Source organism: Meriones unguiculatus, chromosome 10 (assembly GCF_030254825.1).
Source record: "Meriones unguiculatus strain TT.TT164.6M chromosome 10, Bangor_MerUng_6.1, whole genome shotgun sequence".
Lineage (NCBI taxonomy): Eukaryota > Metazoa > Chordata > Mammalia > Rodentia > Muridae > Meriones > Meriones unguiculatus.
The window spans coordinates 21,528,297-21,543,892 of NC_083358.1; the positions used below are offsets into that span (position 1 = coordinate 21,528,297).

Here is a 15,596-nt window from a genome sequence, read left to right on the forward strand (position 1 = left end):
AACCTTACTACTGACAGGCTGTGTTTTCTAGTTTTTATTTTTTATCATCATTTTCTTTGTAGGGGTGTGCATGTAGTGTAGGGACTCACACAATAAAAGTGCTCTATCACTGAATTACACCCCCAGGCCCCTATGCTTGTATGTCTTCCCAAAAGAACATTTCTTCTTTGCCTTTGACTGATACAGTGATCTAGGGGTAAAAAGAAACAAAAATAAACAAGTTTCCTGACTTACATGAAATGTGCTCAGTGGCTGCCTCTTACCTGAAGCTCCTGTGGGTCTGTCTGTGCCCAAAAGGGTGCCATTGTGCATTTGATCTTCCCTTCAGGGTCCATTTCAATGTCCCACCAAGAGAGGACCACCTGTGCTTGGCCAGATGCCACAGGTACAAACTGTCTGCTGTGGCAGGCTGCTGAGCTACTGACTTGCTTGCTGAAGTCCACGCTGTAGAAGAATATTCAGGAAGTGGAGCACAATTTAACTTACATACTGCTCGGTTAAGCTTCCACAGAGACCTGCCCAACAACTGTACTGATGTGGAAAGGACTCAACTAGGTTTCTGCTCCCTAGAAAAAGTCAGTCGATCAAATGTCTCAAAGCACTGCCACCCAGGGAGGCTCCACAGTACCTGAACATGGTTAGCACGTCACTGAGGACCGTGAAGTCGGCAGGAGACACCTGGTTCAGCTGAATGTCACAGACGGAAGGTGCGCCAGGACACCTCTCCAATTCCGAGGGGGGAACGATGACCTGCTCCCCGAGACTAGTCTCAACCCGGATAGGAAACAGCTTGTTCCACGACCACATCCTTCTGGACTCCACCAGCTGGGCATAGACAGTTGCCCTGTGAGGCACTGCTTCACAGTCTCCCTAGGTTTACATGACAGCAAAGCAACAGGGAAGGCAGTCAGTCAGGGTACGAGTGACTCACACCTGTCAAAGCTTTAATACTTGGCTGATTTAGTAACTCTAACACGTTCCCCATCAGCAGAGTAAACTGTTTTTGCCCTAAGTCTTGGAAAAAAAAAAAAAGTACATCATGCCTAAAGTGATTATTATTTTTAAAGACAAGGTCTTGTTATGCAATCTAGACTAACCTCTTACAGTCTTTCTGCCTCAGCCTTGAGTGCTAAAACATTGTAAGATAATTCGTAGTTATTCAGAACTATTAAATATTTCAAAAAAACCTACTTATGGATATGTTGATGAACCCTGTGGACCTGGAAGAGTTTTCCAAACAAGTAGACATTCTAGTTTCAGACTCAAAATAACCCTTCAGTGCAGCCCTTGCCAATTACACAGGACATTAGCCCTCTTTTGTTGGCATAATGTTATTGTGCACTGTGTCTTCTTCCCTTGTATTATTCAAATGCTGGTTTCTGTATCCCACTATCTGGTTGCAATCTGGGCATGGCTTTGTTATGTTTATTCGAAGTATCTCCTGTCTCAAATTTGTGTACACACGCTCACCAATTGTTCTCTACCTTGCTAATAAAACACTGACTAGCTAATGGTGACTGAGAGAGAGAATAGGGTGGCACATGGTGGCACATCCGGGTCCATTGGGAGGAAGAGAAACAGAAAGGAAGTAGGAGAATGAGCCATGAGGAAAGGTCCAAGAAGGATCAGGAGAAGTGAACCAGAGCCAGGAGAAGATTTAAAAAATACAAGTATGATGGAGATTTTGGATGGGAGGAAGCTAGACTAGCTTGGAAATTTAGGATAGAGTAATAATTGCTCAGTATTGTGCTCAAGACTAATTAAATAAATCATGGTCTCCCTGTGTCGTTACTTGGGTAGATAGCTGGCTATAGAAAAACTGCTGCTGTACTAATTTTATGAGCATATAGCCACATTAATAATCATTCTACAATTGGCACCCATCATGGGGCAAGTACTTAAAGATGCTCTTTCTAAGAGAAAAGCCATAATAGCAGCTGGGATGGTAGCAAAAGTGGTTTTCCCCCAAACCTTGCGTGGTTCTTGAGAAAAAGGTCAGAATGCACACTAGTCTGGCACAGGCCTTTCAGAGCTGCGGCAGGCAAACACCTGGCAAACACAGAGCTGGCTGGCGGTCAGCTGCTCCCTGCTTGGGACAAGTGGGAACTGGATCACAGAGGCACTAACTATTCCTGCTGAGAGAGGAGCATGCAAGCTGCAGAGCTCCAGGCAGAGGGTTGGGAAGGGACGTGAAAGCTCCAGTCCCATCCTGCCTCAGGCCCACTACCTTCATGGAGTGGGCAGAGGCCAGAAACTTTGGCTTAGCCAAGCATGGCAGGACACACTGCCTTGAGATTGTCAGTGGACAGGAGCCCCCTAATGGCAGTCTGTGGCTGCTCAGAGCCAAGACAGCAGAACAACCTAGAGGCTCCCTTAGAACAATGAGGATGGGTGTCAACTACTTTGAACAGCCAGCCAGACTCCTTTAAAAGAGGGGCTCTCACAAGAGGACTAATAATATCTCTGCCTAGTGCAAGATACAGAACCCGGACCCAAACCTCTAAACGAGTATAGTATGCTTTAAAATGTGCTTAAACATTAAAGACGGCAAAAAGTTTAAATAAAGTTTGGTACAGGGAAAGATGTTAAGTTAAAAGAGGAAAAAAAGGAAGGATAAATAAATCCACATAAAAAGTAAATCTCTGAGGAAAGAAAAAAATACGCATATGCCTTTAACCCCAACACTCGCGAACAGAGGCAGAGTCAGGCTACATAGAATAACCCTATCTTAATAAATATAATAAAGTATACTATAGTGGAGGATATCTGGACTCTTGTTTTGATTATCAATATGAAAATGGTTGTATGTTCAGCGGTAATGGTAATATTATGTATCCTCTTTGAGAGAGACCAAAAGGGGAACAGACCTAGATAAAAAAGGGAGACGGCTAAATTAAATCAGTCTATGCTTATAATGACTTCAAACTGCAGAACAAAAGTTATCTTATGTTGGAAGAGAGCCTTTATGTTTATGTCAACAGGAAAGAAAAGGCTTTGGATTCCATCCAAAGTAATAAAAATCAGATCTGTCAGAGAGAGACCTCCTGAAGATCTTGGCTGCAGACAGGAATAAAGAAATCAAGAGGAAAAACAAGACAGGTAATGAAAATGCTAGTCCCTCTATATGAAACAACTCTGAAACTGACTGGAACATATAAGTGTCTCCAGCCAGAACTTCAGCTGACATGACCAATAAAGCTATGGCTACAAAAGTCCTCAGAACTCATCATGCCATCCTTTCATATGCCATAGATGGAGATTTATATTGCAGTTTTGGTTACAACCCAAACCAGCTTATAAGAAAGAGAGATGTCTTTCACTTACTCAAAGAACAAAAATTCATATTTAACTGATCTGTGCATACTGCACACTCCATAGATTGTTATTATAGAAATGTATGTTACCTTTAAAAGTTTGTTTACAAAACAAAAGGACAAAACACCAATGAAGATAAAATATAGACCTAACAAGATTCATCCTAGAGGATGCTGAGACACTGACATCCAATGTAATCCAGTATCACAGACTGTTCCAGTCTGGACTTCAAATAACTTTACACTTTCACAGCATTTAGAGACTGAACAAATGTTGCTGCTAGATTGCTTAACCATTTGTCCCAATTTCCTTTGGGTCCCCCAAAAGAAATATGCCCCAAATCAACAGGAAGAAATTTTAAGAGAATTTCACCCCATTTCTCAAAAGATAGAGTGGATGATTTTGGTCACTTGATGGGCTATGGATATTTGTGGTCCTTTAGGGGAGTTGGTTACAAGTTATTAAATGGTCTTGATCAGGAAAAACAAATAAAGGTATAGAAACTTAACACTCAGGGATTTCTCTCTGTCCTTTTTTTTTCTCTATCCTTCTTTCTTTCTTAGGTAAGAGAAAAGGAATTGAGAGGGAAAAGGAGGAAAATATAGGAATAATAATAATAATAATAATAATAATAATAATAAAGTGTAGATTATGAAATCTTCTCTTAAACCAAAGAGCATTTTATAAGCCAGTAATCTTATATTGGTATAGATTTTGTATACTGATACAGAGTTAAGGTTATTTTTGATACATTGGTATAGAATTTTATATACTGATAGAGAATTAAGGTTGCTTTTGATAGATGGATATATTTTTGTATACTGATAAAAATTTAAGGTTGTTTTTGATACACATAATGTATATGTTTCAACTCTTGTATAAGATATTGAACCTATACATCTCATTTATTTATTTGCTTATTTACTTATTTGTCTGCTTATCTACTTGTTAAATTTTTTGATGCAGGGTTTCTCTGTGTAGCCTTGACTGTCTTGGACTCGCTTTGTGACCAGGCTAGCCTCAAACTCAGAGATCTACCTGCATCTGCCTCCCCATGTGCTGAAACTACAGGCATGTGCCACTACGCCCAGCTACTGCAACTCATTTATAAATGCAAAGTTTACTTCCAGTCCTTCTAAAAGCTGCTGTTACAAACTGTTTAGGATAATTAGGCAGTGCATGTTAATAGTCAATCAAACTCAGATAGTCATGTCAGATACTAGTCTAGTCTATTGCAGATATGTACATTCTAGGTTGAGCAGATAGTAAATAGCTAAAAACAAGAAATGCTTGCCTATACAGATTCACTATAGATAGACATGATTATGCACTATGTAGTATAAATAGATAGATAGATGGTCTTTAAAAACCTCAGAAATCTACAGAATATGGCATTCAAGGATATTTTTTATTAATTTAAGGCTTTTTGACTTAAGACATGTCAGCTCCTAGCAACACCCCAGCCTAACTAAAAGAAGATGATGGACATTGAACAATCTCCATTAGGAGGTGGCTTTTAATATGGCAAGCTGCCACCTGGCAAAGAAAATACCCTCACTTAAACAACAGTCAGAACACTGTCCAAAACTGGCAAACTTGGATGCAGGGAAGTTGACTGCTAAGCTCTGCCAACAAAGGGTTAAACAAGTCCTTCACTGTTCCTGCTTCACAAATATATCTGTCAGACATTCTGGACCCAAAGGCTGAAGAAGGATGTTCCAAAGTTATAGAGGAATTTGAGTGACCTTCTAGGCAGCCAGCAATCTGTCTATTCTTAGCATTGGAAGCTGCTTGCCTGCAGTTTCTATGTACTTAGGTAATATTTATTTCCTTCTCAAATCTCTGATGGGGTTGAAGACTAGATAGTTTTAGTCTTAAAATTAAGCTTGTTTATGATTTAAGATGTTTTAGATTTAAGAAGACGGTTTTCGTAATGCAAATAAGTATAGAAAATGATTTAGGAACAGAGAGCTCTGAACTCATCAAAACAGGAAAGGTAAGCTGCCAGGTGCATATGGACTACACATTGTGAACGTAAATCTTACCTTGCAGCTTTCATAACTGTTCATCCAAGAGTCTCCTTCCCTAGACCTTTATCCTTAGGGGAGATGTCACACATATGCTGTAGCCTGCTGACCTCTATGCTATCAGTCAGAGACCACACTCTAGGTTTCTTAGCTATAGAACTCACTCTCATGGTCACATGTCCTTTCCAAAGAAGTTTCTATGTAGACATACCTTAAGCTTTATTGTGCACCTGGAATTGAAATGATTATTACCTGGAAACCTGGATTGGGAATGGTTGTTGGAAAACAAAACCAAAACCAAAAATGTTTTCCCAAATTATATGTGTTTTAAATATGCTGACAATGAACCACCTGGCATTAGACTCCCCAAAGACTGAGCCAGGATGACAAAGCCAACTGATAACTGCATGGTCCCCTTCACCTACTTGGCTGTGGTTCTACCTCCCTGTCTAGTGATCCTCCTTCCTCATTCATCCTTTCATTTTTACATCCAGCACCAGGCCCGGGAACCCAGCAGTGAAGGGGCGTTTTCACAGCTGGGAGTTATAAGCAAAAACTTCTCCAACTCAGCACTGAGCTAGAAGCCTATTGGGAACTGCAGGGAGGCCCACAGTGTGTAGAGACCCTGAAGGGCTGCACTGAGCATGGTGTAGCAGTGACTGTGTGATGGCTGCAATCCTAACACTCCAAAGGAAGGCTCTGAGCCACTACCTGCACAAGATGCCTGTGTGCGTGCTCATAAGAGGGTAGTGCTCCCTCCCCAATCAGTTCTGTGTCAAACAGCTCCGTGACCAGGATGTTAGCACGGCATGGCAAGTCACCATCTGAAAACAAGTGAATAGAGTCAGAAACATGCAACAGACGCACACAAATACACATCATTTAAAATAAATCTTAAAAGAAAAATCAAAAAGGTTGAGAGCAGATCCACATGTTGAATTATCTGGAAATATGTCTGCAACTCACTTTCCAGTGGTTCAAGAGAAAAAAAAAAGTTGATATGGCAACAATGGGGTCAGGCACTGCTCTTTCTGGCTTCTTTTTGTTTGGTTGTTTTTGTTTTGTTTTTTTCCAGACAGGGTTTCTCTGTGTAATAGCCCTGGCTGCCCTAGAACTCACTCTGTAGACCAGGCTGGCCTCAAACTCAAGAGATCCACCTGCCTCTGCCTCTCAAGTGCTGGGATTAAAGGTGAGTTCCACCCCTAGCCTGCCTGCACCTCTCTTTCAACTCTCCTCTGTGTTTAAGAACAGGGGAAATGGCAGAAGGTGGTAGCCACACAGAGAAACCCTGTCTCAAAAAAAAAAAAAAAAAAAGGAAAAGAAAAAAATAATTAGGGAAAAGGAATATCTTAGAGAACAAGAACAAAGAGTCTATAAATGCCAAAATGAAAACAGGAAGGAAAATACAGTTTCAGAGAAAATAGGAAATTGGTTAGATGAAAAATTTTTCATCCTCACTAGCAAATGAAAAGCCAAAACTGAATGAATGCTTGTGCTTCAAGGCTACAGAAAGGTCAGAAAATCAAAGCAAGAGAAGGCTGATGTATAACTCTGCAGTTATTGTAAGCTCAGCCACGAAAGCTGAGACCCATGACTTACAACTCCAGATTCTTTCTGTCAAATTCTCTTAATTAAGTCAGTGTCTTGCTACCAAGTGGTCTTCTGAATACCAGCTGTTTAGGGAAACTGGGGCTTTACGGAGTTCTTTTGTCAACTGTTTTCTAACCTCTAAAATAGGTTACTGCTGTAATTATAATTTTTAATGAGCCAGTAGACTTTGGAAAGAGCTATTTCTCATGGAGAATGAACTGTAAACATTTCTAATGGCTCATGAATTACATCTGACAAAGCCCACTCATATTCTCTAGACAGAGGACAAATTTCACAGCTGGCACTGATGAAGAGAAGCACTGGCGTGGGTTAGAGTATGAGTGCAGTAGAGGGTTGAGCCTGGAGACTTGTGTTCTAACCATCAAGTTAGTCACCTCAACTGTAAACTGAAGGGGCAGAACAAAGGTTAGAAAAGCACCTCTCCTCTGTTGCACACATGGGCCCATTTTACTTACACACCTAGCAAGTAAAATGCAAGTTAAGAGCAAATGCCATCTCTTGGCTTAGAAACCGTGTCCATTCTCTCTAATCGCCCCATCCCACCAGCACACACTTGCTTCTCTCTGCCTTAGAGCAGCACTGTCACCATGCACAAAAAGGAGCACCATTTTGATAGGGCTAGGACTGCCCCACTCCCCACTACACCTCAATGCCTACAACAATGCCTTATAACAGCATTATAATCAGCAAACACCAGTTTAATTCTTGATTCTTTCTTGTCAATCATCATCAAACCTTGCCAATTCTACCTTCTAAATAAATTTTAAGGTGATTGTGTGACTTGAAATGATTGATACTCCATGTTTGTTTCATTAAAATAAAAATAAAGCTTTATGACCCAGTGAATTTTAGTAAGTACTTTTAGAGCCTGGTATTTATCAAGTGAGTCTGAATTTATGAGGAGGTGGTAGTAGAGGAGCCTGAAAAAAGGGCAGTTACACCACCTGGGTCCTAATTTATCACATGAATGCAATGGATAGTTGAACAACTGCTGTCACACATACTCAGGGTAATCCATTTCTGAGGAACAGGGTCCAGACTTAGACGTTAATTTTTAAGGCCTCAGAATAGACCCTTGGGGAACTCACATTTGGAATTAGAAAGAAATTAATAAAGTAACAAAGGTATATAGACTAATCCTAACATTCGGTAGCCGTACATAGTGAAATCCAGGCTAACCCAAGCTTACAGAGTAGACTCATCCTCAATAAGCAAAAACGAAAAGAGAACCAAAATCAGAAGGTTCTGGCAACTGGGAACTGGAAAGAGTTCAGGAGAAACAGAATGCAGAAGTGCCAACACTGTGGCAGCTACATAGGGGAAACAGAGGAAGGCTGCTAAATTGGCAACAAGGAAGCCATTTGTAGCAGGATACCTCAGTGCACATATGTAGTCCCATCATTTGGGAGGCAGAAGCAGGCAGCCTGTGTATTTGAGTTTAGCATGAGCTACATAGTAACACTCTTGTCTCAACAAAACAAAATAAAATAAAAACCTCAGCAAGCCACCTGTTAAGATGGGGGGACTAGAAGCTGAGCATGGTGGCACACACCTTCAATCCCAGTGAGGGACAATTCTGGAGTTTTAGTTTCTCTAAAAACCACAAATATTATAAGGATATGTTTTCATTTTAATCCCAGGTATGTGAACATGGACTGCTTCGGACTGTTTGTAGCAGCTGACTATGAAATCATTCAACCTGAAATGACTTACAATTTGTTTGTTTCGTGCGCTAGCAGAGGCGTGATTTTGCCACCTGCAGGTAGTTTCTGTGATTGTATGACATTTGGAAATCTGGGAACTTCTTGGAGAGTATATAAATGCTAGAGCTGTGGTAGGCAGAGGGTGGGGGTGTTGTTGGTCATTTGTAGGGAGGTTGGTTGGGGTTTGTTAGTAGTAGTGCTCAAAAAGGAAATGAAAGGAAAAGAAATCAGATTAGTGATCTCTCTCTCTCCTTCTTTCTCTATATAGTGAAGGGGGTAAAATCAGGAGGCTAAAGGATGAGAAAAAAGAATCCATAAAGTAGCAAAGACTGGGCTACATCCCAGCACTTGGGAGGCAAAGGCAGGTGGATATCTGTGAGTTCCAGACCAACCAGGGCTACATAGTAAAATTGTGTCTTTGAAAGAGAGAGTGGGAAAGAGTTAAGAATTGTCAAAGCTGTCATTTGGGTCTATCTTACTGTTCGATTACTGTGAAGAGACACCATAACCAAAAGCAACTCTTATAAAAGAAATTGGGGGCTTGCTTACATTTTTGGAGGTTTAGTCCATTGTCATCATGGCAGGGAGCATGACAACAGGCAGATATGGTGTTAGAGAAGTAGCTGAGAGTTACATCGTGATCAGCAAGCAGGGAAAGTGAACAGAGGGCTAGGATGGGCTTTTGAAACATCAAAGCCCAACCCACAACCTCCTCCAATAAGGCCACACCTCCTAACCCTTCTAATCCTTTTTAATAGCATCACTCCCTGCTGACTATACATTCAAATATATAAGCCTATGGGAACCACTCTTATTCAAGGCAGCAAAGGGGCATAGTGGCACAACATGGGATACAGGAAGAAGCTCAAATTTGGAGCCAGCCTAGGCTATAAAGCAAGACCTTTCAAATGAATAGAAGGAAAAGGAGGAAGGAAGAAAGGGAAGGAAGGAAGAAGGAAAAAAAGGAAAGCAGACTGGTTTGGAGTGTGGTGGTTTCAGTAAGAATGTCTCCTATAGGCTTAGATGTCTGAATACCATCTGTTTGGGTAGATGTAGGAGGTATGGCCTTGCTGGAAGAATTACGTCACTAGGGTGATCTTTGAGGTTTCAAGGCGATGTGCCATTCTCTGTTTGCTGTTTCCTGCTTGCTGTTCAAAATGTAAACTCTCAAGTTTGCTGCTCCAGATACCAAGCCTATTGCCAAGTTATGATGATAGTGATAGACTATAATCCTTCAGGAACTGTAAGCCCAAAAACTCTTTCCTTCTAAAGCTACCTTGGTCATGCTGTTTCAAACCAGCAATAGAAAAGTAACTAATATGGCACATATATACACTGCTTATAACAAAAAAAAAACTAAACTAAAAGCAAAAAAAAAAACAAAACCTCTTGACACAGAACTGTAATGAAAGTTTTGGTTCCTTTGTAAGCACAGTTATGTTATGTAAATATATTTTTGTTTTAGTCCCAAGTGTGGGATTTTAGTTGAGCTATAGTTTGTCCACACCTGTTAACTGTCTCATGAGTGGTGTGGCTTCTGCCAGCTGGTAACAGCAGCATGGTCTAGGACTCTGAATGCCAAGAAAGCAAGGCGCAGCCTGCGGTGTTGGCATGTGGTATGAAGCACTGACCAGAGAGACAGACAGTGTGGCAGCTTGGAGCAGAAACAGTGGCTTGAGGAAGACTGCTGGCTGTGTCTGCGGTTGACAGAGATTGGTACAGAGCCCTGAAAGAACCCATTGAGCCTAACAGCCAGGAGAAGTAAAGTGGCCCTCTCTCCCCACTAGCATTCTCTCCTGTGTAGGGTTGGGAGGTTGAGGCCTAAATACCCCAAATAAAGAAGAGTTTTAAAAATGAGCGCTACACAGAACAATATGAGTGAACCTCAAGCTTTAAGCTGCTTTCAACTGTCAAGAAGGCTGACAAAGACCCAGAAATAGACACACTGACATGGAAGGGAACGCTCTCATGCCTCAAGCCTACACAAAGAACTATACGCAACTAAGGAATGTTTGGGATGGGTGGGCTAATGGTGAGGTGATAATCTTCATAAAGGTAGACATATCAATTGGGGGCCTTGAAGAATTTTGAATAGAAAGAGTAGCACGACAGGTCATTCTGAATGATGGTTTACTGTTTTAACAACCTGTGTGAGACATTAGAACCTGAACTATGATGTATAGTAGAGGTAATTAAATGGAAAACATATTTAGGAAGTAAAAGGAATGGTGTTTCAGCACAAGGAATTAAAAAGGGCACATCCAAGATTACTGACTGGTTTCAGGCTTCAGTGATTAGATGTGTGATACTAAGTACCTACATGTGAGCAATAAAATAACAAGTTTCATTTAGGATATATTGATTTCTTTTTCTAGATGTCATTATTTAATTGATGCTTTTCCAAAGGCCACATGGATATTTTTAGAACATCCTTTTTCTTTCTTTTTAAAGATTTATTTATTACATATAGAGTATTCTGTCTGCATGTACTTGCAGGCCAGAAGAGGGCACCAGATCTCATTATAGCAGCCACCATGTGGTGGCTGGGAATTGAACTCAGGACCTCTGAGCCATCTCTCCAGCCCCATCCTTTTTTTTTTTTTTTGGTATAAATGTATCAGCCAATATTATAAAAATTTCTGAGCTGAAGATAAGATTCTAACACCTTCATTAACTTACATGTTAAGAAAATTGGGCTGGCCAGCACATGCCTTTAACCCTAGCACTTGGGAGGCAAAGGCAGGTGGATCTCTGTAAACTCGAGGCCAGCCCGGTCCACAAAGCAAGTTCCAGGATAGCTAGGGCTCTGTTACACACAGAAACCCTGTCTTGAAAAACAAACAAAAAAAGGAAGGAATGAAGAAGGAAAGAAGGAAAGAAAACTGGGTTGCGCATGGTGGCAAATGTCTTTAATTGCAGCACTTGAGAGACAGAGGCAAGCAGATACCTGTGAGTTCAAAGACAGCCTGGACTACATAGCAAGTTCCAGGACAGCCAGAGCTACATAGATCTTGTGAAAACTGAGTGTAGGGGCTTTAAGAGATGGATCAATAGTTAAAAACACTGGCTGTTTTCCAGAGGAGCCAGATTCAACCCAAGCACTCACATAGTGACTAACTGTCTTTAACTTAGTTCCAGGGAGACATTGGCACCCTTTTTTGACCTCTTCAGGCATTGTTTTCAAATGGTGCATAGACTACATGCAGGCATACACATTAAAAATAATAATAAATCTCAAAAAAAATGGGCTTAGATGCCTTAAAAATAGTTAGGATGTTCCCTCTAAATGCTGGCTCAGTCAGTGGCATAAATCTAGAACCACCTGGGGAAAGGGAACCTCAACTGAGAATTTGCCTTGATCAGATTAGCCTGTATGCACTTTTTTGAGTGCTGATTGATGTGAAAGGGCCTAGCCCACTGTGAGCCTGGACTGTGTAAGAAAGGTAGCTGAACGTGAGCCTGGAAACAAGCCAGTAGTCAGCGTTCCTATATGGCTTCTGCTTCAAGTTCTTGCCATGAGTTCCTGCCTAGGCTTCCTTCAATAATGGGACGGACTATAAGCCAAAAAAATCCTTTCCTTCCCAGTTGCATTGGTCATGGTGTTTATCATAGCGACAGAAAAGTAACCAAGACAATGAGTAAAAAACACTTGCTATGAAAGAGAGGAGGTCCTGAGTTCAAATCCTTTCCACCCAGGTAAAGCTAAGCATATCCTTCCAGCACTGGGGAGACAGAGGCAGATGGATCACAGGCGCTCATTGGACAACCAATCCATCTCAAAAAGCAAACTTGAGGCTCAGTGAAAAGATAAGGTGGCAGTCAGGTATGGTGGTACTCCCCTTTAACCCCAGCACCCGGGAGGCAGAGGCAGCACATCTCTACAAAGGCCAACCTTGTTTAGAGTGTGTTCCAGGTCAGCAGAGCTACATAACGAGATCTTGTCTCAATCTATAGGAAAAGAAAAGGAGCCGGGCATGGTGGCACATGCCTTTAAGCCTAGAACTTGGGAGGCAGAAGAAGATGGATCTCTGAGTTTGAGGCCAGATTGGTCTACAAAATGAGTTCCAGGACGGCCAGAGCTACACAGAGAAAGAGAAACCTGCCTTGAAAAACAAAACAAAACAAATCAAAAGAAAAGGAAAAGGGTGGAGAGCAGTAGAAGACATCTGCAGTTTCAGAGTCTCTGAACGCACGCTCGTGGGTGTGCCTGCACACACGTGCACATGCATCACTGTCATGTCCAGACACGGGGAAAGTGAGAATTTACTAAGCTTACTATAGGCTGAAGAACAAGTGTTGAGAGAGAAAGAATGATGTTTAAGAAAAGAAGAGCAAACACACTCGAGTGAGGGTGCTGGCTTTTCAGGGGGCGCGTTTGTTTCTTTGTTGGGCCAGGTATGCTGTGCACATCTCTAACCCCAGCACCAAGGACGCAGAAACAGCTGGGTCTCTGTGAGCTTGAGGCCAATCCGATCTACAATTTGAGTTCCAGACCAGTCAAGGCTATGAGACAAGGCTATGACCAGTGAGACAATGTCTCAAAAAACAAGCAAACAACAAAAAGCATATATATACATAAGTACACACATAAGTTAAAAAACAAATAAGTCTTTAGAAAAATAAGAAAGAGGTTTAAAAATGTTAGTTTGTTATTCCATCAACCTAACAAATCATAGTAATTACATTAAAGTTAGTTAGGAACTGGAGAGATGGCTCAACAGTTAAGAGACCTGCTGTGTTTGCACAGGTCAGAACCCAAAACCCACATCACATCCATACTCTTTTGGCTTTGGTGAGTACCAGCACACAGTACATGCTCACAAGCTAATACAGACACACACACACACACACACATTTTTTTTATCTTAAAAATAAAATAATTAAGCTGGGCAATGGTAGTGCACACCTTTAATCCCAGAGGCAGGAGGATCTCACTGAGTCTGAGGCCAGCCTAGTCCACAGAGTGAATTCCAAGACAGCCAGGGCTACACAGAGAAGCCCTGTCTCAAAACCCAAACAAACAAAATAAAATATTTTAAAAGGCATTATACTAACAAGAGAGTGTTGGAGTGGAACTTAGGGTGTACTACACAAAGCCCAAAGTTTGATCTCCAGATCTGAGGGAGAAAACAAAACAAAACAAACACAGAAGAGCATTCCCTGACAGACAATTTCACTTCCTTGATATTCTAGAAAAAGACGATCTAATTTGCATGAAATAAAGAATAATATCAGTGAGTATGTGGCGACAGATTGTACAAGGGCCATAAGGGCTCTTTGGGTATTAACTCTTGGGTTTCCATGGTGGTTACAAGTGTCCCTTGATTTGTCAAAATTCACCAACAATCATATGTTCTTGTTTTGTTTTTTGAGAGAGTCTTATAAAGAGACTCTCTTGTGTACTATATGGAAGTATCTGATACCAATGGCCTAGTAGCTGAGGCAGGAAATAGGTGGTAGGAGTTCTGGCAGAAAGAGAGATGAACTCTGGAAAAAGAGTTCATCTGCCCTGAGGAAGAAGGACACATGAAACTTAGGAGAGGTTAACAAACCATGTAGCAACACAGAATATAGGAAATGAGGAAAATGAGTTATGAGCTAGTCAGAGAATGAACCAAAGCTTATGACCTAGGAATTTACTCATAAGTAATGAAGTCTTAGAGTCCTTATTTCAGGAACTGGGGTGAGGATGGGAACACCTGTGGTTACAAACTCTTGCTATGTATCTGTAGCCTGTCTTAGTTTGGGCTTTATTGTTGGGAAGAGACACCATGACCAAGGCAACTCTTACAAAGGAAAACATTTCAATGGAGCTGGCTTACAGTTCCAGAGGTTTAGTCCATTATCAATCATGGTGAACGCATGGCAGCCTGCAGGCAGGCTGGAGAAGGAGCTGAGAGTTCTAAATCTTTTTTGTTTTGGTTTGGTTTTTTCAAGACAGGGTTTCTCTGCAAAACAGAGCACTGGCTGTCCTGGAACTTGCTTTGTACCCTAGGCTGGCTTTGAACTCACAAAGATCTGGCCACCTGCTTCCCAAGTGCTGGGATCAAAGGTGATACACATGTTTGTAATTCCAATAATCAGTAGTCCAAGGCCAATCTCAGCTACAGAGAGAGTTCAAGGCCAGCCTAGACAGTATTAGAGCTTGATGATAATGACAAAGTTAAAATAGTGACTTTAAATAGTCCTTCAATCCTAAAACACTGCATCTTACAAACTAGTGATGGGTATGGAGAACCACAGCTTGTCCTCCCCAAACACCTCAGCTGTGCTCCCCAAGTTTCAAAGAGCACATGGAATTCCTAAGTTTCAAATACCTGACTACAGACTTTTCTTACTACCTTAGGTTTCACAAAAGTTCGGCTACTCAGGAATTCCAACAGCTTAAAGCAAAGAGATCCTTTCCTGTGTGTGACTGACTGCTGTGGCACTCATGAGCTCTACTTTTCACGAAATGCTTCCCACAACAGGTGGAATGGCGCTCACCTGGTCCAACTGTCACCTCAGTGGAATGCTTGTTAATAACTTTAATCTTATCACTGAAGCCATTTTTCTCCACAATCTTCACAGCAGCATCAGCCATAGGCTTAAAAACCTGTAAGTCAGAGAAGGGGGTGAGAGAAAGAGAAGACAAGGAGGGAAAATGAGCAACGTGCCATTTAAAAACATCTTACCTCTCAAAGACTCAGAGCTAGCAAGACAGTACCCGACTCAGGTCCCATAATGTGAGCCTAAAAATGTTTTAGTCTCCAAATGTGTGTCATGAAAATGAACATAAAAGGATAAAATTCAGCTATGTGTGGTGGCACGAGGGTAAAAGATGAGAATTATCATGAGTTATAGACAAGCCTGAGCTTCAGAGTGAAACCCTGTCTCAACAGCCTCCACCTGCACACATAAAAACAAACAAACAATTAAATAAGTTAAATTTCAAGGTACT

The 15,596-nt window shown here is 41.3% G+C and overlaps 1 protein-coding gene across 2 annotated transcripts in view; it reads right to left on the minus strand.

The window, feature by feature from the left end:
• Prmt7 (protein arginine methyltransferase 7) overlaps nt 1–15,596 on the minus strand; it is a 48,436-nt gene that overhangs the window by 16,365 nt on the left and 16,475 nt on the right. For both annotated transcript variants that reach the window (XM_021632353.2, XM_060392033.1), the window contains exons 5-8: nt 15,143–15,251; nt 6,054–6,166; nt 629–870; nt 264–444 (exon numbers count right to left, since the gene is read on the minus strand). In XM_021632353.2, coding sequence (XP_021488028.1) covers nt 264–444; nt 629–870; nt 6,054–6,166; nt 15,143–15,251 — 645 coding nt within the window. The remainder of the gene's footprint in view (nt 1–263; nt 445–628; nt 871–6,053; nt 6,167–15,142; nt 15,252–15,596) is intronic.